The 22,714-nt window shown below is 39.8% G+C and overlaps 1 protein-coding gene across 2 annotated transcripts in view; it reads left to right on the forward strand.

Moving 5' to 3' along the window:
- The window catches only part of LOC117872221 (probable acyl-CoA dehydrogenase 6), a 149,309-nt gene that overhangs the window by 107,430 nt on the left and 19,165 nt on the right, over positions 1-22,714 (forward strand). For both annotated transcript variants that reach the window (XM_034760457.1, XM_034760456.1), the window contains exon 4: positions 17,823-17,929. In XM_034760457.1, coding sequence (XP_034616348.1) covers positions 17,823-17,929 — 107 coding nt within the window. The remainder of the gene's footprint in view (positions 1-17,822; positions 17,930-22,714) is intronic.

Consider the following 22,714-nt stretch of genomic DNA (forward strand, 5'->3'; position numbering starts at 1 on the left):
TTCATTTTTGCAAATCAGCACTGTGTGCTTTTTTCAGTCCTTCCAGTACTTCCTCCATATTTTTCTGAAATAATTATCAGGTGTACAATAAGTTTTACTAATTCCTTTAATGTCCTAGCATATGTATCACATTGACTGACTGATCTATGTATGTTCATCAGTTACCAGGCATTTGCTTACCCGCTGCTTATTAATACTTATTTTTACAGGGCCTTCCTTGCTTTGGAATTGTTCCTCTTTCTTTATATTCAACTGGTTTCTCTTTCTTTATATTCAACTACATCATTCCATCTGAATCCAGTTTATTGGATTTCTACATGCGGCACCAGATTAAAGCATAAACTAACTAAGCTACAGCTTAGGACCTCACAGTATGAGGGGCCTCTAAAAAAGAAAAAAACTGACTCCATTTCCAATTTTATCAAAATCGGTTGATAAATAAAGGAGATATGGGAAAAAGAAGGTTCTCTCTAAATATAGACATTTTCGTTCAAATATGACAAACATATTCACATCTGATTATACAAATACCCTTATCCTACCATTACTCTTCACTAATTGTTCATTATAGACAGGCAGAAGGCCAGGACTGAGAAAAAAATGATAATTGCATTTGTAAAATTAGTATTTCTACGAGTAAGTCTGCTATCTGTCTCCTAAGGCAGCGTTTTGTTGGCCAGTTGCTACTGGTAAAATTCTGACCATACCTCATAACTTATTTAAATAAATAAATAATCTCACTGCTGATAAAATTGTGAAAAATGTGAGGTCTGAAACGGCAGTGTCGTGAAGCAATCCTGCCAAGCTCATACTCGTATGGGACCCGTCTTAGGAGTGACATCATGTATAGCGTCCCCTTGGCTGGTAATAGCCGGAAGGCTGCCATCTTTTGTTTACAGTCCAGCACGTTTAGTCGTAGTGCCTTCGCTCATGTTTTTCTTTCTTTTCTTAAGTGTTAGTGTGTTCTTTCTTCTTTTGATCTGTACACATGTACAATAGTGTATTTTAGTGTGCAGGCTGCTTTCTGCTTCATGCGCTATCCATGCGTCACATGATTGAGTTTGCAGGTGATTGTCTTATGGACTTGGGTCAAGTGGATCTTGAGGAGGATAAATTTGTGTTGGCTTCCCTCTGTCAGTTTCGGAAACCTTAATAAATATCAGAGAGTGCTGATGAAAGGATAAATAGAGGGTTTTGAGAAGTGAAGGAAAATATACATATATATCAAAATATTCTGAGTACTTGGTGAGCAAGTTATTTCAAACTATGTGCATATATGATTTATAGGCTATTAAAGCCTATAATATTTATTATATTTGCTTGACTACAGACTAGTTTATCTCACTTTCTCAATGCCAGTCTAGAGATTACCAGTCTTTTTTCTGGTAAATTCTTTCTTTCTCTTTCGTGCATAGCGCTTGTTGTCACTCTGCGTGTCTGAGGTGTTTACTCGAGACTAATTAGTGGTTCTGGGGGAGACAGAGGATAGAGAAGCGAACACAAAGAGAGATGTCTGCCTAGAAAATGCTGCTAGAAAAGCTATTTGCCCTAAGCATTCTGTGCATCGAAAGTGATAAACTCCATAGCTTATCATTTGAGGACATCATCAATGATTTTGCTCTCCAAAAATCACAAAAGAAAATGTTTTAAATTTCAGTTTTAAATTTAATATGATTTGCAAACAGACATATTGCAGGTAGTACTGCTTCTATTAAGTAAGCTGGTCTGTGTAAGTAACTGCTTTGTTGTTGCTATAAAGTTTTCGTAGCTACTAACTAAGAAATCATAGACAAAAATATGTTAATTTGAAACTATTTTATAATTCAGACAGGCATATTGCAAGATGTGTTTTAGTTAGATTATTATTCTATTTTTACAACTTCGCCTTTGGATATATGCAAATAAAGAGCTTTCATGTTTATATATTCAATGTCCTTTCTGTGAAAATAATCAAATAATTTTTTTTTATGGTATGGGGCCTCTTACACTTGACATAGCTTAGGGTCTCAGAATGTCATAATCCAGCCCTGCCAACATGACAGCTGTTGTAACGTGTCATCTTCCCAAAGTTCTCGCCTGTCTTTAAGAGCCCCTGCTCATACTGTAGTTTCATAGCAGTCCTGTCCCTTAATAGCAGCCCATCTAACCAGATTTAGGTTACAAGCCAGCAAAACACTTCAGCATTGGGACTGCTCACATGCTTAAAGTTATCCATGTGCAGAAGTGCTTTGCTGGATTGGGGCCATAATAAGGCAAAGTATCTGCAACAAACATCTCTGAAAACTGAAGGGTTAGACAATGGCAGCCATTCTGGAATGATGAACTATTAATAGCATAATTAATAATAAAGTTGAGAGCTGATAATAAAGTAAAACATAGGTAAAGATAATAAAAATTATTATTCTTTATAATAGGTCATTTAAACAATTGTTGATAAGAGACTTAATTGCACAGTCAACTGATGCCTATGTAGTTTTGCAGAGAAGGACATTCTATCTTCTCCTTTCCCTTTCGAATAACAACATCTTTGATTTCCTGCAGCCCCATAGTCTGAAAATGTGGATATACTTCCATGATTTATACTGACCCTCCTTCTGTACTTAAAAACTTGGAGGTCTTACTCATGGGAAGTCTTTCCAAAGGGAATTTCCTTTGCCTTACACAAATACACCAGAAACCTGAAGACAACTGATAGTAGCTATAGTTTATCATTTGATCACTCCTAGCACAGCTGTAGTTCATTTATTATACTGTAAAGGATAAAACTAGTATTTTATAAGACAGTAGACGATAGCCCATACCTTAAGAAGCTTTTGTTATTTTAAATTCTTCCCTGTGGTTTAAAAGAAATCAATAGCTAGCTGAGGGCAGAATTTTGTTCCATTGTAGTGTTTTGGTTTGTATTTTATCATGTTTTTCCAACACAGCAATAACAGCACCTAGGAAGGTAATCAAGACAACTGACCACACACAGAAACATCTCATTTGATGTTGGGGAGAGGTGCTGCAGAAGACTTAGAATAGATGAAGTTGCAGTATACCAGGGCATGAAGCCTTCAGTATAGAATGCTGCAACTCGTCTCCTCAGCAACACAGACTATTGTGAGCATATCACACCTGTTCTCTGCTGTATACGCTGGCTTCCCGTAAATTTTAAATCTATGGTCCTCAGCTTCAAGGTGCTTGTGACAGAGTCTGCTCACCACAGCACCAGCTCCGGCTGGCCATCACAAGGATTAGCTCTGCCAGCTAGTGTGCCCTCTTCAGGTAGCGCCTTTCCCATCATTGTCTCTGCCTGCAGAACCACTTCAGTTCAAGTACCACAGCATCCTCTTCATGACTCGGCCCTCTGGCCATGTCATCATCCCTGTTTTCCCTGTTCCGAGGGTGAAGTATCTCAGATCAATAGTCCAGCCACTTCCCCAGTGGTGAATGGGGGAGGGGGGAAACCCAGACCCGCCCACTGCTCTGGATCCTGACCCAGGGACCCTGTAGATAGCAGCCTCATGCTGTGTTCCTTTAACTTCACTCAATGCTGCTTCTGTTCCCTGGTCCGCTTCCCCACGGTCCCAGCACCTCCTTCGCCCTCTTCTTAGGATTTTCAGTCAGCAAGTCCCAGCATCCAGCCAAGCACTCCCTCTTGCTCCCTGGTCCCTGCCAGCAACTGGTCTGTTCAAGGTACTACCCTTCCTGCAGCCCACTAAGAACACAGTCCTGACTCCTTGAGCTCACCACAGCCACTGTCTCTGGCCCTGCAGGCAGGGCCGGCTCCAGGATTTTTGCCGCCCCAAGCGGCAAAAAAAAAAAAAATAAAAGCCGCGATCGCGATCTGCGGCGGCAATGGTCCTTCGCTCCAAGTAGGAGTGAGGGACCGTCCGCCGAATTGCCACCGAATAGCTGGACGTGCCGCCCCTCTCCAGAGTGGCCGCCCAAGCACCTGCTTGGCAAGCTGGTGCCTGGAGCCGGCCCTGCCTGCAGGTCCTTTTATGTGAGCCTACTGGGCCCTGATTGGCTGTTCCTTGCAGCCTCCCTCTAATTGGCTGCTTCCTGTGCAGCCTCTCTAGGCTGCTTGAAGGACTCATTTCCATGACTTCTTTCTGGGATAGGGTGTGGCAGGCCCATGAGGCCTCTATTAAACCATTCTTCTCCAGTGTGGGGTGAACACCCCATCACAATGCTCCATTGTCTGGGCCCAGGATATCTAAAAGATTGCATAATGCTCGGGAAGAAAACCATGGTCAACATCTTAGCTCTTCTGACACATTGGAACTCTCAGCTGTGCAGGAGACAGAACTTTTTGGGGGGTCAGCCCAAAACTAGAATGAACTCCCCCAGGAATTAAGGACCATCACAAATCTCACCAACTTCTGCTCCAAGTGAACTTGCATTTCTCTGATCTTGCCTTGTCTAATATAAACATGTAACAATATGTGTATTTATTAAAACAAAACAAAAATCCTACCAATATGTGACACTCCATTGCATGCATATCTCTCGCTGGGGAGAGGATGAAAGAACAATCATGTAATAGATGTTAGTCATCTTGTGTTAGCCATATGTGGGGAGGGGAAGGTATTTGCCCTCAGACCTATTTGACCTTTAACCTTTGCAATTGTTGCCTTTGCAGTATGGAGTACAGGTCACTTGCTGAGATTATATGGGTATATCTCTGTGACATTCTATACCTTGGGGGAACCCCCATATTCCTCATTTTTATATAATCGTGATCTTACATATAAAGCATGCCATGTAAGGTATCAGGGGAAAGGTTATGATCTGCTGAAAGTCATTTCTCTATCCATATATGTATATCATTAATGCATATGAAATTATGAGAATTGTATTGTATGGTGGTCACTAAAACATGCTGTGAGTTGGGGAATCAGCCTGATATTAGCTCCTCAGAGGCAACAGCAAGGAAAGTAACCAAACACTTGGGCACGTTTCAAACAACCCATCAACAACCATTGTCCAGCAAGGGAGCTACAATTGACTCACCTGCCTGAGGCCACACCAGGGGAATTGCTCAACCTTGCCTGGAGACTCAGCAGGGCCCCAGACATGCCTGGATTTGTGCTCCCCAAACACATGGGACTGAGGTTATAAAACAAACACAGTGGCCACATGCTGGGCCTTTTCTCCTGCCACCACCTATGCTGCAAGCAACAACGACACTGGGAAGAAGACTGAAGACTCCAACAGAGGAGACTGGCCAAGATTGAAGGGACAAATCTGTATATTAAGGACTGCAATATCCAGTGGGGTGAGAAAAACTGCTTAGTCTAGTTGTTCACCAGTCTAATAGGGTTGAGAGTTTAGACTGCATGCTTATATTTTATTTCTTTTGGTAACTAACTCGGACTTTTTGCCTATCACTTAAAAACTATCTTTTATAGTCAGTAAACTTCTTTAATTGTTTATCTTTACCAGTGAGTTTGCCTGAAGTGTGTGGTAAATCTGCCCAGGTTTTGCAAAGGCTGGTGTATGTCCACTTTCCATTGATGAAGTGGTGAACCAATTAAATTTGCACTGCTTGTCTTGAGCAGTGCAAGACGGTATATTCCTGAGGTACAGTGCTGGGAGATGGGGGGATTTGGCTCTGGTGCCTTTCTCTTTGTGATTCTTGAGTGGCTCTGTGAGCATTCATGCAATCTAGCTGGGTGTGAGGCTGCACATGCGGTTGTGCTGATTGATCATCACAACGCCTGGAGGGGTTTGCTGCTTGTCACTAGGAAAGCATTGTGAGAGACAACCCAGGCTGGAGAGAGTGAAGGGTGCACAGCTGCAATCCCAGGCTGCCCCCCCAGGATCCCATCACAATCTCACTTAATCAATTCCCTGCCATTTCGGGGGCCTCTGGCATTGGTGCATCTCAGTCTCTCCTAGTCTCTGCCTGTGGCAAATAATAGTTTAATCTCCTGTGGGCAGTAAGACTTTGGTCTAATATTGATGGTTCGGTTTAGTGAGCAGGTAGTGGGTGGTGTTGGTGGCTTGTGATGATGATGATGACGATGATGATCTGGTTGTCCCTCTGGTATTAAATGGTGTAACTCTATGGTGTTGCTTATTGCACTACTATATTGTGTTCAGATACTGTGTTGGTGAGCGCAGAAAAAGAACCTATATAGAATAGAAAAGATGATCCGCACGACAGGAACAGACTTTGAAAGATTTGCCAACTAAACAAACCAGTGCACATTTAAATTTTGAATACTACAATCAGCTCTTCAGTTTGAATTTTTCTTCTAGTCAATATTGGATCACGTGAGCTTAAAATTTGCTTTTCACATACATTTGTGCTAGTAAAGCTGAATGTTTGCAAAAACTGAATATGGAAACATCATGAATGTGGGGAAATCAAAATTCATTGTTGAATTCGTATGAATATTGGTGAACACATTTTTGTTTTTTTGACTCAACTCTGCTAAGTATATATTCAGAATACTGTGTTACTGCAAAATGTAAAGGTAACACATAATACAGAAGAGAACACTCAATGTCATAGCAAGCTCTGCTGTGATGCACTTTAACCTGGAGAAGCAGCAAAGAGTCCTGTGGCACCTTATAGACTAACAGACATATAGGAGCATGAGGCTTTCGTGGGTGAATACCCACTTCTTCGGATGCCTTAAACCTGGAGAGATATAGTAAAGACAGATAGGTCATCCTGAATAGTATGTTCATACACCACTCCATCTTAGTCCCAACCTCAGTGATTCCTGCTGGATGCAGCCATACTACATTGCTCCTAAACTACAGTAATTTTAAAAAAATCAACTAGACTTGACATAATTAATTACTGGATTTAAAACTCATTTCAATATATATTCTAGGGACTTTGAGCATAGCAAATAGCCTACTAAAGTTATCAACTATTCAAAACTCCCCCCAAAAAATCTAAAAGGAAGTCTGGAACAAACTGAAAGGATAAGCACCTTGTTGACTTAAGCCTTCTCTAACTTTGGGTCCAATTCTGCTTTCATCATATTTACAAAACTCCCCTGGGAAATTGAATCAGACATTTTGATATGCCAGGTGAGTGCACTACCTATGTATAATTGGACATATGGTTCCCTCAAATTCATGCATAGATGGGCATTGAAATAGACACTGAACTACTTTGGATCGGTAACTGCATACACAAATGAAGGCTTGAAAATACATGTTATTTATTACATCCAGACTTAGGCTTCTAATTACTGACAACTTAGGGTGAAATCCTGGCTGCATTGCAGTTAAAGACAAAATTCCCATCGATACCAGGATTTCACCCTTGGTCTCAATTTCTCATTTCAGTCATCTGTATAATCTTGGCTTAATTTGTTCATGTTTGTAAAAACTCTTGGAGATCTTAAGAGGAAGGTGCCATAGAAGTGCAAAGTGGTGGCAGTATTTAGTACCATACCCAGAGACAGCTGGGAATTCAAACTTATGAGTAACATTTCAAAACCACTTAAGTTCCGTTTTCAAAAGTTACTTAAAAAGTGACCACACTTAAGTGCTTTTGAAAATTTTACCTAACATCTTTTTGCATGATCTCTAGTCCTACTCTAGCCCAGTTTCTTCCTTCCAAAATGAACATTTCTGACAATCCTTTAAACATCCTCTTGGGTGATCTTTAACCAGGAGCAATCCTACTAATTTCGATTTGCACTCAGTTCTTTTTGTGTAAAAGGCTGCAGAGGGAAACACACCTGCTTCATTTGAAGAAGCCTAAAAACAAAACAGTCTTTTTAGGCATCTTAAGTTTAACAATGCTACGGCTGTGCTTGGAAACTGAATGCAAAAGGATCTGTCAAAGATCTGACCTTTCATGTGTCTGGCCCTGCTCATGACTCACTGTATGTCAGATCTTTCAAAGACATTCTAGTTATAGCACTTTACTTGCCTTCACGCTTAACATGTTGTATTTAGAAGCCAGCTTCCAGGTGAAATACTGAACGAAATATATTGCCCTTGGGCTGGAAAACAAACATTACATTGTGACTCATCCTTAGTGCTATCGTTGAATGTAGATATCTTTCAGTCTTGGCATTGGACTACTACTTCATCCCTTTTTATTGTTTCTAACTGGATATTAAGATGAGTGATGATTATTTGGAGAGAAGGGAATACATTTCAGTTTAACCTGTTTAGTTTAACTTGTATTGCCAATTCTTTCTCTCCCTCCATATACAGAATAGTGGTGATTTGAGGAAATCAATGCGTTCTTCAAGTTACAACTTTTTAACACGGATTTATTTTTGTATGTACTTATTTTAAGATGTGACGTAAAGCTAGTTGTAATGGAGCAGAGTTGTTTCCAAGTGTATAAAGAGCTGAGCAGTTTTAAAATATAGTATTGCCCTCTTAATTGGCACATGCCACGATGGAAACAGGAACATGCTAATTAAAGGCTAGCTCACTGACTCTGCATAAAAGGCAGCCTATAGTTATGCTGCCCCAGGAGTGTGCCAGGGATCAAATTGTGACTCCGTGACAATTTGGTCCCTGATTCCCTGCTTGCTCTAGAGGGGAAGTAATTTGCATCAACCCTTTTCCAATCACAGATCACTTTTCTGTTGATGCCAGCTCAGTTGTGTTGGCTAGTGTGTATGGGAGAAGGGGAAAGGCACAAAAGAGAGAGTAGCAATCCCACAGAGGCTGTTTCTCCCTGCCTTTGTCCACCCGCTGTGCTGTGACTTGTATACAAGGGGTAAGTTGCGCTTTATGCTGCTGTGTTGCCCTATGCCAGTGTGTAGGCTGAGCCAGGATCTTACCCTAAGTGGAATTTGGCAGATAGCCATGACACCTTATTGTGCATTTTAAAATATTTCTGTAGCCTGCTTTGTGCAATCAAATCTCAGTGTAGCTAAAGACTGAGGTCATGAATGAAAGTGTGATCCAAAGTACTTTTCCTCTTGTTTTTTTCTTTCTGTATCTGCCGCTACAATAAATTTGCCTGCCATATAATGCATTTTGAACCCATCTTGAGCAGGGAGAAGGGGAGGAGCAGTCGATCGGGAAGGGGAGGGAGTTTTAAACAGCATGGGAAATGGGGGTCCTGGCACATTTTGCAGACAGTTGTGGGCTTTGATATTTCAAGAGAAATAAATGTTTTGGAGCTGAAATTCCCTGGTGAGCCCAACATTGTGAGCAGACTAGGGGAGGAGAGGGAAATAGAAGCCAAGGAGGCAGAGAGAGACTCCTAACTCACATCTGCCCAGCATGGCAGCACTTTGACCATACCTGAAATAAAGTTGTTGAAATCCCCTTGTGCATTGTAATATACAGCACCTAATACTTACTGGAAGAGGTCTCCTCCGAGCACTGTCAGGATGAGATTCAGAGTCTCCTGGGTGTCCCGAACTGTTTCTGCTCTGGACCCTGCCTTGGAGTTTTGCAAGGTGAAGAGTACGACACTGCACCCCATATTCTTTGCAGTGATATTGTTATGATATTATTATAGCATAATTATGATGCATTTTATGCAAGATTAGTCCTGTGAGGTATCATTGGAAAAGTTATGATTTGCTGAATATGATTATCCTATTTGTATGCATGTATCATTTTTGTAGCTGAAGTTATGAATATTGACTATGTATCTGTATTTCAAATCTAGTTACACCTGGGTAACGCCAACTAGACAAGACGCTTTCAATTTAGATAGCTGTTTGGGAAGGGCTTATTCAGGGCATTAGGCCATTAGGAAAAAGCAATAGGCCTTAGGAGAAGCTTACCTCCTATCTGGGGAGCCTTCCTGAGAACACTACAGACAGCCTCCAAGTAATGGCTCCTATGACTCTACAAGGACATGTGATCAGATCACATGATGCTGGACTCCATCTTGGGATGTCAGTATTTTTCCACAGACTGGTCTGGGAACCAAGCTTTGAAACAAAGGATTCCCGCCATATGCAAAAGCTGTATAAGGCAGGGAGTGACATCATCTGGTGTTCTTCACTCCCCACGCAAGAAGACTCCTGGAAACACTTGAGGAACAAAGACTGACCTGGGGGGAGTGCTGGACCCAGGCTAATGGGATTTCTAGCCTGTGAATGAAACACCTGGGGATTCCAAGCTGTCAAGGCAAGTGCATCTTACTCCTTAAGAATCTGCAGCCTGCTTGTATCATCTCTTAGGGTGAGAATCTGCTACTGATGTCCAATCTATTTAGTATATTAAGCTTAGTTTGTGTCTTTTGTTTATTTGCTAATTAATCTGCTTTGATCTGTTTTCTATCCCTTATAATCACTTAAAATATATCCTTTATAGTTAATAAACTTGTTTTTGCTTTATCTAAACCAGTGAGTTGGAGTGAAGTGTGTGGGAATCATAACTCGGGGGCAAAAGGCTGTTGCATATTCCTCTCCACATTGAGGGAGGGGGCGAATTTTATGAGCTTGTGCTGTACAGTTCCCGGTATAATTTTAGGTTTATACTCCAGTGTGGAGTGTGAGTCTGGAAAGCTGGGAAATTGGCTGCTGTCTGCTGCATGTATCTGAGTGGCTTGGGAGAAGCTGCTTTCTCAGGTAGCTCAGTTTGTATGTGTGGCGCCATCTGCTGTCGTGTTGGGTGATAACAGGGGTAGGGTAAGTCTGGCTGTGTCCCCAAGCAGTGTGAGCAGGGCCAGCCCAACTGAGTGGTTAGAGTGGTTCCCACAGCTCCCAGGACTGCACCCTATCATAGTGATCCTGGCTGTCTGGGGCAATTTCTTCCTTCTCAGAGTCCTGGTCAGCATCCATGGGGGTGTCCAGTGTCCACAATATTCTGGAGTTCAGTGGTGACCCCCCGGGCAAAAGTCCAGTCAGTCTCTTCATAGTAGACACAGGTCTTGCGAGCTCTTCCATGGATCCTCTTATTCTCCTTGACATTTATATAACCCAGCTGGGGCGAATTCTCTTTGTTGGAGCACTGGCCTGGGCCACAGGACTGATCCCTCTCCTTCATTTGGTCTTATATCCTCTCATTTATCTTGGTGTTCTGGTGACTGCTGTTCAGGTGAGATTGGATCTACTCCTCTCCTGAGATGGCAAGGAAGTCTAGGACCTCTGCATAGGACCATGCAGGTGAATGTCTATATAATCAGTATTGGAGTCTGGGAGCTGAAATGCAGTGGGGTTGCCTTGCTGAGCACCAGCATTTAACCAGGAAGGTGATATCTGGTCAAGATGACCCTAGGGTGGTAGAGGGGGCACACAGTAAACAAACAGGTTGACCTAGGTGTGCAGCAAAGCAGTGTGGGAAAGCAGTGGGAGGACTGACAGAGGAGGAATTGTTAATTCAAACTGGGGATATGTTCATGCTAACCCTATTATGGAAATTCACTTCCAAAGTGGATTTTTTAATGTGTATTGAGACACCAGGTGATTGAGAAAAAAACTTTGAGTGGACATAAGGCAATTTATCCCCCCAAAAATCAAGTTAATCCAAAATAAATTTCATATGTAGACATGCCCATACTAAAGTCACATTAAATTGTGTTTTACTCCGAGAATTTCAGTCTAACGGAGCCCGAGTGGAAATCATCCAATCTTTGATCTTCTGGATGAACAGGCTTTGTCCGAGAAAATGTTCTCTATTAACTTACAATAAATAAATTAATTCCAGTCTGAACTGACCTGGCTGAGAAGTAGTTAAAATGTAATGATATTATTTATGTTTATTATATTAGTACGTAGGGGCCCCATGCAGGATTAAGGCTCATTGTATTAGGTGTGCTGTACCAGTTACAAATGGCCATACCTTTGCCTTTCTGATATTGACTAGTAGGAGATTATTTGGAATTGATATATATACTACTTGACCATGAATGAGCAAAATCATTTAAATCATTTTCATTGTTACATGTTGTGGAATAATGCAGATGTGTTTTAAGATTTTCTCATCAAAGTCTATTTTTCTGCTTTTTTTCCCTTAGATAATGAGTAACTAAAAGTAGCTGTGTCGATCGTGTCAAGATTTGGTCCTTTTGAATTTACTGATGTTCATGCATGATCAGCTGTTACATTTAATCTCACAAGAATTGCTGTACCTCCTGTGTAAGGAGTGGTACCTTATCCCAGAAGACTTCATATCTAGTTTGAAGTGGGTTAGATGATCATCCATTCGAAAGTGTGAGCTCAAAAACAAGAAAGCTTGATGTGGTTTAATCAAATACCGAGTGTAGTGTAAAGAACCAAGTGCAGCTGTTCATACTCAAAACTACAATTTGCAGCTAACAGTATGTCAGAAAGTGTCAGTCCTAATTAGAAACGTTCCTTCCTTACTAATTAATCAATTCACTTCAGCACAGTTTTTTTTCCCTTGGAGTAGGAGAAACAAGAATGAAAACTGTCAGCTTTTCTCCCCCACTTTAAGAGGATGATCATCAACTCTATTAAACCAGAATAGTGATGCACAGTTGACATATTTTCATTCAATGCAGCAAGAATCACATCTGTCAGAAAGCAAATTCATTGCTATTTAAGATGAATTAAGGGGGCTTTCAGCTTTTAAATGAGTGCACATAAATAGAACTAAGAAGTGGATCAAGGAAATGTAATGAGATTTGGATCCTGCTGTGACTTTTTTTATTTCACCCCATTTAGCATCATCTACAGTATAATATTTAATCATTTCTTCAGTATTAACAGTAATGTTGGTGGACTGTCATGAATACTAAGTATGGGGCAAAAAAGAATGGATAGTTTCTGTGTAACTATTTTAACATTAATGATTAATGTGCCACAATTGGGACCTATTATCTTATACAATGGATCGGGGGGAGGGGAGTGAGGAATTTCCAGCCGTCTACAAGGAGCTTTATTTTAATATATATTACACATAAAAATGTGTTAAAAGAACATTAAGGTTGCAAAGTCAAGCACTCAAATGTTAGGAAATGCTAAAATGAAGGTAGCACGGAACATGCTCAGTTGCTCTGTGGAAATGGTGCCTGCACAGTCTGGTCAGCGCTAGGAGTTGTGAGGGGCTAGAGTATGCTCAGTGAGGATGGAATCTTTGGAGATTTTAGCTGCTAAATTCTAAGTCTCTGCTGAAAGTGTGTGAACCTAGATTTTATAAAGGCTTATAACTTTGCCAATCCCACAGGAACAGCACAAGTCACATCCCTGCCAAATTTCAACTCTTTTTTCCAAAACATGGGTGTATGAGAGTTTCTCAAAGAGAAGGTTGTCAGGATTATTTTAAATGGCAAAACACTGTATTTTCCCTAATCTTGATCCCAGAAACAGCCGAACTGTTTTGGCTGAAACTTTCAAAAAAATCTAGCCTGTAAGGCAGACACTCATTATGGAAAATATCAGCCCCAAACAATTAAAGTTTGGTAAAGTTATAAGCAACTGAAAGCCAGGTTTTATAATAGGAAGCATTGGGCAACTTTTAATAACAGCAATGATACCAGCCACGCTATAACATACATTCACTTTTGTGTTTTGTTCAGTGAATGAACGATCAGCCGCAGTTGATCATCCCTGTCAAGATGGGTATACTGAGGTGTTCAGCATGAATAAAACTTACAGAACTTGGCCCAATGTATGAGGAGAAAGAGCAAAGACTCCAGAGCCCAACACTGTGGCATTTAATTTCAGAAAGGGGAACTATGCAAAAATGAGGAGGTTAGTTAAACAGAAATTAAAAGGTACAGTGACTAGAGTGAAATCCCTGCAAGCTGCATGGACACTTTTCAAAGACAACATAATAGAGGCCCAACTTAAATGTATACCCCAAATTTAAAAACACAGTAGAAGAACTAAAAAAGAGCCACAGTGGCTTAACAACCATGTAAAAGAAGCAGTGAAAGATAAAAAGGTATATTTTAAAAAGTAGAAGTCAAATCCTAGTGAGGTAAATAGAAAGGAGCATAAACACTGCCAAATTAAGTGTAAAAATGTAATAAGAAAAGCCAAAAAGGAGTTTGAAGAACAGCTAGCCAAAAACTCAAAAGGTAATAACAAAATGTTTTTTAAGTACATCAGAAGCAGGAAGCCTGCTAAACAACCAGTGGGGCCCCTGGATGATGGAGGTACAAAAGGAGGACTTAAAGACGATAAAGTCATTGCGGAGAAACTAAATGAATTCTTTGCTTCAGTCTTCATGGCTGAGGATGTTAGGGAGATTCCCAAACCTGAGCCATCCTTTGTAGGTGACAAATCTGAGGAATTGTCACAGATTGAAGTGTCACTAGAGGAGGTTTTGGAATTAATTCATAAATTTAATAATAACAAGTCACCGGGACCAGATGACATTCACCCAAGAGTTCTGAAAGAACTCAAATGTGAAATTGCGGAACTATTAACTATGGTTTGTAACCTGTCCTTTAAATCGGCTTCTGTACCTAATGACTGGAAGATAGCTCATGTAACACCAATATTTAAAGAGGGCTCTAGAGGTGATCCCGGCAATTACAGACCGGTAAGTCTAACGGCAGTACCAGGCAAATTAGTCGAAACAATCGTAAAGAATAAAATTGTCAGACACATAGAAGAACATAACTTGTTGGACAAAAGTCAACATGGTTTCTGTAAAGGGAAATCATGTCTTACTAATCTATTAGAGTTCTTTGAAGGGGTCAACAAACATGTGGACAAGGGGGATCCAGTGGACACAGTGTACTTAGATTTCCAGAAAGCCTTTGACAAGGTCCCTCACAAAAGGCTCTTACGTAAATTAAGTTGTCATGGGATAAGAGGGAAGCTCCTTTCATGGATTGAGAACTGGTTAAAAGACAGAACAAAGGGTAGGAATAAATGGTAAATTTTCAGAATGGAGAGGGGTAACTAGTGGTGTTCCCCAAGGGTCAGTCCTAGGACAAATCCTATTCAACTTATTCATAAATAATCTTGAGAAAGGGGTAAACAGTGAGGTGGCAAAGTTTGCAGATGATACTAAACTGCTCAAGATAGTTAAGACCAAAGCAGACTGTGAAGAACTTCAAAAAGATCTCACAAAACTAAGTGATTGGGCAACAAAATGGCAAATGAAATTTAATGTGGATAAATGTAAAGTAATGCACATTGGAAAAAATAACCCCAACTATACATACAATATGATGGGGGCTAATTTAGCTACAACTAATCAGGAAAGAGATCTTGGAGTCATCGTGGATAGTTCTCTGAAGACGTCCACGCAGTGTGTAGTGGCAGTCAAAAAAGCAAACAGGATGTTGGGAATCATTTAAAAAAAGGGATAGAGAATAAGACGGAGAACATCTTATTGCCATTATATAAATTGATGGTACGCCCACATCTTGAATACTGCGTACAGATGTGGTCTCCTCATCTCAAAAAAGATATACTGGCATTAGAAAAAGTTCAGAAAAGGGCAACTAAAATGATTAGGGGTTTGGAATGGGTCCCATATGAGGAGAGATTAAAGAGGCTAGGACTTTTCAGTTTGGAAAAGAGGAGACTAAAGGGGGATATGATAGAGGTATATAAAATCATGAGTGGTGTGGAGAAAGTGAAGAAGGAAAAGTTATTTACTTGTTCCCATAATATAAGAACTAGGGGCCACCAAATGAAATTAATGGCAGCAGGTTTAAAACAAATAAAAGGAAGTTCTTCTTCACACAGCGCACAGTCAATCTGTGGAACTCCTTCCCTGAGGAGGTTATGAAGGCTAGGACTATAATGGGGTTTAAAAGAGAACTAGATAAATTCATGGAGGTTAATTCCATTAATGGCTATTAGCCAGGATGGATAAGTAATGGTGTTCCTAGCCTCTGTTTGTCAGAGGGTGGAGATGGATGGCAGGAGAGAGATCACTTGATCATTACCTGTTAGGTTCATTCCCTCTGGGGCACCTGGCATTGGCCACTGTCAGTAGACAGGATACTGGGCTGGATGGACCTTTGGTCTGACCCAGTATGGCCATTCTTATGTTCTTAAAAGGGGAACAAGATTTCCTTTCCACACCTTTTGTTATCATGTCTGTTCAGACAGTAAACTCTTCAGGCCAGAGGCTGTATCTTGTTATTTACATGTACAGTGCCTATAATTGGGGCTGCTGACATGATTTGATATCAGCAGGAATTGGGTTAATGAAATGTAGGTCCCATATGCACCAGCATAGTGAAAGAGGCAGCTAGTACTCAGATCAGACTAAAAGGTTCTCCCACCCATCCTGCTCCTCTGACTGAAGGACAGATCCTCAGTTAGTGTAAACTGGAAGACCTGCCTTGAAGTTAATGTGCCAATATTTAAAAAAGGTAAACTGGATGACCTGTGTAGCAGTAGGCCAGTTAGCCTGACATCGATTCTGGACAAAATCACGGAAAGGCCGATATAGGATATGATCAGTAAAGAATTAACAGATGATAGCATAATTAATGGCAATCAATATGGTCTTATGGAAAATAGCTCTTGTCAAACAGACTTGATATCATATTTTGATGAGATTAGAAGTTTAGTTGATAAAGGTAGCTTTTATAAGGCATTTGACTTAGCCCACATGACATTCTGATGGAAAAAAATAGCTCTGTGCAAAATCCATGTAGCCAATATTAAGTGGATTAAACACATGGTATCTGATAGATCACAAAAAACAACTGTAAATGGGGAATTATCATCCAGTGAGGGTGTTTCTAGTGGAGTCTCGCAGGGATCTGTTCTTGGCCTGATTATATTCAACTTCTTTCAGTGATTTAGAAGAATGATTTATCATTGCTGGTAAAATTTGCAAATAACACAAAAATGAGTAGAGCAGTAAGTAATAATGGGGACAGATCAGTTATAGCTTGTTAAGGTGGGCTTGTTTGAACAACATACATTTTTTACATAGCCAACACAGTGGGAGTTTTGCCTGAATAACTGATTTTTTTTTCCTCCTGGCCCATGCTTTCATGCTGGAAAACAAGTTCACTTTTTCATAAAACTCATTTCCTTAAAACACAGTTTACCTTCTTGCAAGATAGCAGAATTTTTTCCTTAAATGTCACAGTATAGCAAAGTTGTTGAATTGCAGTTTCACAGATGCTGTATATTGTCAGGAGAGAGCCGAAGTCAAGCATTAAATATAATTTTTTTAAGTTTACAGAAAAAAATGCTGTCAGTGGTTTTTCTTGTTTCCTTTTTTACCTCTGCATCGGTGCAGGCTGGTGGGAGTTGTGATGGGAAGAAGCAAATAATGGATTTCCCTGCATGATTTAAAAAACAGTTTAAGATGCACCCTATCTAACACCTGTGGTACTAATGTTCATGGCAGGTGAAAATCCCCTGCCATGCAGCGGTCTAGCACAACACCCTTCACACCACTTAAGCCCTGTTCAGAGGGTTTGCAAAAGAGTCTGCAGTTTGAGTGGTATGGAAGGCACACTGAGGAAATGGTAGGGTTGCCAATTCTGACTGAAGCTATTCCGGGAGATTTTTTTTCCCAACATGACATAATGTCATTTTCTTAAAATATTCTATTAAAACCTCTCAGATTGCTTTCAGTAGTTACACCGGGAGATCAATGCTAATTCCGGGAGACTCCCGGCCAATCCTGGAGGGTTGGCAACCACAGGAAACGGTCTTGATGCCAGCCCAATGTAGACTGCCACAGAAGGCTGGGGTGGGGCCATTGGATCCACATTTACACAGATTTGGACACCCCCAATACAGTGGGTACAAAGTAGTTGTGGCTGCTGTTCCAGCCAGAGGTTGGAATGTGAGTTTGAAGGATCTCTATCCCATCTTTGGGCTTGGAGTGTGGATTTTTCTCTGTGCACACCACCTACATAGAGATAAATAATTTAAGTGTTACGTGGGTGGAGTGCGTTTCACCAAGAAAGACTAGATTTTATATGCATAACTCCCCTTCTAAAGCCTTTAACCGTCTGTGTTTCCATTCTTTCATTGCAGATTTGGTTCTGATGAGCTGAAACAACAGTTCCTTGTACCAACTATAGCTGGAGAAGTAGTGGCTTGTTTAGGAGTCAGTGAACCTGGAGCAGGGTCAGATGTTGCAAGTAAGCAAACTGATTATGCCTAGGATTGCTAAAGCTAACATACTGGAGCAAAACTTAGATGACATAGTGATTAAAATGTCAGTACCCTGTTTATCTGGATTCCCCCTCATTGCGACTACTATGATGGCATTGGTGGGAAATTTCTAGGAAAAATGACTAGGATGGGCAAGGTTGGAAAAGGGGAACAGACCAATAAGACCATGGAAGCCTCTGAGCCAAATTCAGCAGTAATGTAAATATTAGTGTAAATTTTACTTTCCCATAAACTGGTCAGAAAGGGGTGTAAGTGGCTTTAAGTGGTAAAGTAGTGTAATTTGCACTGATTTGTCATTCAACAGATGTGTGAACCTAGTGTGATTTACTTCCTCATGAGAGAATAAAAGAAAGCACAACTAACACGAGATTATAAAATAATGTGGGGAGGTGCCATTCTTTACATCACTGCTGAATCTGGCCCACTGTTCAAAAGAAAAGTATTCTGTGCCTGAAGAGACTGAATGCATTAACTCTCCATATTGCAGAAAATGGCCCTAGACCAGCACAGTCTACTGATATAGACATAACACTTGCAACACCTACTAATGGAAATCTGAACTTGTTTACAGTGGTGACAACTGGAAGATATTGGGCATTCGGCTGGAAACTGCATTAATGTATCATAATGCTGAGTTTCTTCCATTTCCTCTATGATTTCACAAGCAGTGACTCCTTCACTGCGGTTTCTGCTGTGAATTGTACTTTTCAACTGACTCCACTATCTAAATAAGTTAGGGCAGATAGTAATCTTGTGAAAGATTAACAGGAGAAGGTTAATATGCTTAAAATTATTTTCAAACAAAAGTATAATTTTATAAAGTCAAGGAAGAAATTTTACAGATGCATTTCATACTGACCCTCGAGTTTTGCTGTCTTTATTTACTGGTTGCCCTTTTGTCTTTATTTACTTATTACACTTGTTCAGTTTCACTTCACTAGCCTTGTCTGTGCTAGAGAATGAACACTGCCAGCACCTTCCCTCCTTGCAACACATCTCTCGTCCAAACATACAAGAGTGCTTGGAACTGTGCAACGGGATTGCCAGCACGATTGCCATTGCATTTGTTCAAAGCTAATCTTACCACCACTGTATTCTGCTCTGAACTGTTTCAATGCTAATATGTACTGAAAGCCCTGGCATTTTATCTTCACTGTTGCAGTATGACCTTCCAGCACAATCCCACAACACTCCTGCAACTCCCACTCTCTGCAGTGTAAAATGCCTCCTGTAGTGTTTAGAGCTAATGTAGTTTGTCATGTTGCGCATACAAGTTTTCTGTAGTCAGTGTCTGTAGTCATACACCTTTTCTTGTTTCAGTACCTAAAGACTGTGTTATAAATTAAGGATGTATTTACATATGAAAGTTAATCTGGAAAAAGATAGGGTGTGAATTTAAAGCAGAATAACTATTCTTGATTAACTCCATAGGTGGACGCTCTTATTCCAGAACAAAATGGATTGAGAATAAGGCACTATTATTCTAGAATAAGAGCACCAACACATGAAGTTAATCAGGAATAGTTAATTAAGAATAGCTATTCTGGAATAACTCTCCATGTAGACAAGCCATTACATTGTTCAGTGCATAAAGCAACCTGTTTCTTGAACAATGAAATGGAATGTGCTTTGCAGAAAAACAATTTGATACATCACATCTCCACATATGGATTGCTATTCCCACAACACCCTTTTTCAGTGACCTGTGGGAGAGGAACCCACAATGAATTGGTACTGCAGTGGTTGGAAGTGGTGCTGTTTGTGGACACAGTGAACATGATTTACACAGGCCAATATGGTTAGTTTAGACACACAACTCTCTTACAAACTACAGTGGTTCATCTGAAGTAGTAGAAGATATAATGGTACAAATTTCTCCTGCAGACAGGGCTAATGAGATTATATCTCATGTTGGGTGAAGTTTCTTGGTCAATAAAACCATGTAAAATGTTTAGTTTCTAGAATATTTGCTCTGTCAAAAACACGGATTACATTTTGATTTCTGATTTCTAAAGACAAATATATCTCCAGGATCATTATTCAATGTTACATGTGGGGGTTTAGTCCCAATAACAGTAATGGAAATGATATGCCTAAATCCCTCTGTACCATCCACCATCATTTTCTTTCCAGTAAATTGGCTGTGTTTGTAAGAAAGTTCACTGTTATCATCAGTAGTTTTATTTCCAGTAATAGGAAGCAAATTAACTTGAAGTAACTAGCAGAGGAAACACAGCATTGACTAATTATTTTAACAAATGCCTTTCTGGTTAAATTAAATCAATATCAGAACTTTCTAAATATGGTTTTGATTTCGAGATGGAGTGGTGCAGATAGTTGGTGACTTAAATTCTCTGCTTAGGTACATGTTATTTATCATCTAATTTGATTGGCATAATACACTTGGAATAACACTTTGGAAAATCAAAGGTAATCTGTTTTTATTCTTAAGAGGTCTTTCTGTTTAACTGAAGAGGAGGAGGAACACTCAGTGCAGCTGAGGAAAGGAATGTGGGGTGCAAAGGAGGCCTTCAGACACCTCTGTGCTCACCCAGTCCTGGGAGCAGGGTGTCTGGTTCCCGGTATAAAGCTACTCTTGTACTTACCAGCTGCCAATGGTTCCAAATGGCAAGCAAGGATCAATCAGGCATAAGGGAGCCTTGGCCACGTTACTATGGTGGCTCTGTTTCACACAAAGTTCCTTTTAGGCAGGGGAAATACTCCAGTGACCAGTGGGACTGACTTTAGGGCAGCCTAGATCGGTGTCTTTCAACCTTTCCGGACTACTGTACCCCTTTCTGTAGTCTGATTTGCTTGCGTACCCCCAAGTACCACCTCACTTAAAAACTGCTTGCTTACAAAATCAGACATAAAAGTATCACAGCACACTATTACTGAAAAATTGCTTACTTTCTCATTTTTACCATATAATTATTAGGGCTGTCAATTTAATCACAGTTAACTCAGGCGATTAACTCAAAAAAATTAATTGTGATTAAAAAAATTAATCACGATTAATTGCAGTTTTAATCGCACTGTTAAACAATAGAATACCAATTGAAATTTATTAAATATTTTGGATGTTTTTCTCCATTTTCATTTTTTTTATTTCAATTACAACACAATACAAAGTGTACAGTGCTCACTTTATATTATTTTTGATTACAAATATTTGCACTGTAAAAATGACAAACATAATAATAGTATTTTTCAATTCACCTCATACAAGTATTGTAATGCAATCGCTTTATTGTGAAAGTGCAATATACAAATGTAGAATTTTTTTTTTGTTACATAACTTCACTCAATAACAAAACAGTATAAAACTTTAGCACCAACAAGTCCACTCAGTCCTACTTCTTTTTCAGCCAATCGCTAAGACAAAGAAGTTTGGTTACATTTACAGGAGATAATGCTGCCCGACTTATTATTTACAGTGTCACCTGAAAGTGAAAAAAAGCCTTTGCATGGCAGTTTTGGAGCCGGCATTGCAAGGTATTTACATGCCAGATATGCTACACATTCATATGCCCCTTCATGCTTCGACCACTATTCCAGAAGACATGCTTCCATGCTGATGATACTTGTTTAAAAAAAATATGTTAATTAAATTTCTGACTGAACTCCTTGGAGGAGAATTGTATGTTTCCTTCTCCATGGTTTTATCTGCATTCTGCCATATATTTTGTGTTATGGTAGTGTAGGATGATGTCCCAGCATATGTTGTTTGATTCAAGAACACTTTCACTGCAGATTTGACAAAACACAAAGAAGGTTCCAATATCAGATTTCTAAAAATAGCTACAGTACTCAACCCAATGTTTAAGAATCTGAAGTGCCTTCCAAAATCTGAGAGAGACAAGGTGTGGAGCATACTTTCAGAAGTCTTAAAAGAGCAACACTCTGATGCAGAAACTACAGAACCTTGAACCACCAACAACAGAAAATCAACCTTCTGCTGGTGGCATCTGACTCAGATGATGAAAATGAACATGCATTGGTCTGCACTGCTTTGGATCGTTATTGAGCAGAATCCATCATCAGCATGGACTCATGTCCTCTGGAATGGTGGTTGAAGCATGAAGGGACATATGAATGTTTAGAACATCTGGCACATAAATATCTTGCGATGCCAGCTACAACAATGCCATGCAAACCCCTGTTCTCACTTTCAGGTAACGTTGTAAACCAGAAGCGGGGAGCATTATCTCCTGCATATGTAAACAAACTTGTTTGTCTGAGCGACTGGCTGAACAAGAAATAGGACTGAGTGGATTTGTAGGCTCTAAAGTTTTACATTGTTTTATTTTTGAATGCAATTATTTTTTTGTACATAATTCTACATTTGTAAGTTCAGCTTTCATTGTAAAGAAATTGCACTACAGTACTTGTATTAGGTGAATTAAAAATACTGTTTCTTTTGTTTTTTACAGTGCAAATATTTGTAATAAAAATAAATATAAAGTGAGCACTGTATACTTTGTATTCAGTGTTGTAATTGAAATCAATATATTTGAAAATGTAGAAAACATCCAAAAATATTTAAATAAATGGTATTCTATTATTGTTTAACAACACAGTTAATTGTGCGATTACTCACGATTCATTTTTCTAATAGCACGATTCATCACGATTACTTTTTTAATTGCTTGACAGCTCTAATAATTAGAAATCAATTGGAATATAAATATTGTACTTACATTGTAGTGTATATAGAGAGAGCAGTATAAACAAGTCATTGTATGAAATTT

The sequence above is a fragment of the Trachemys scripta genome, chromosome 2 (assembly GCF_013100865.1).
Source record: "Trachemys scripta elegans isolate TJP31775 chromosome 2, CAS_Tse_1.0, whole genome shotgun sequence".
NCBI lineage: Eukaryota > Metazoa > Chordata > Testudines > Emydidae > Trachemys > Trachemys scripta.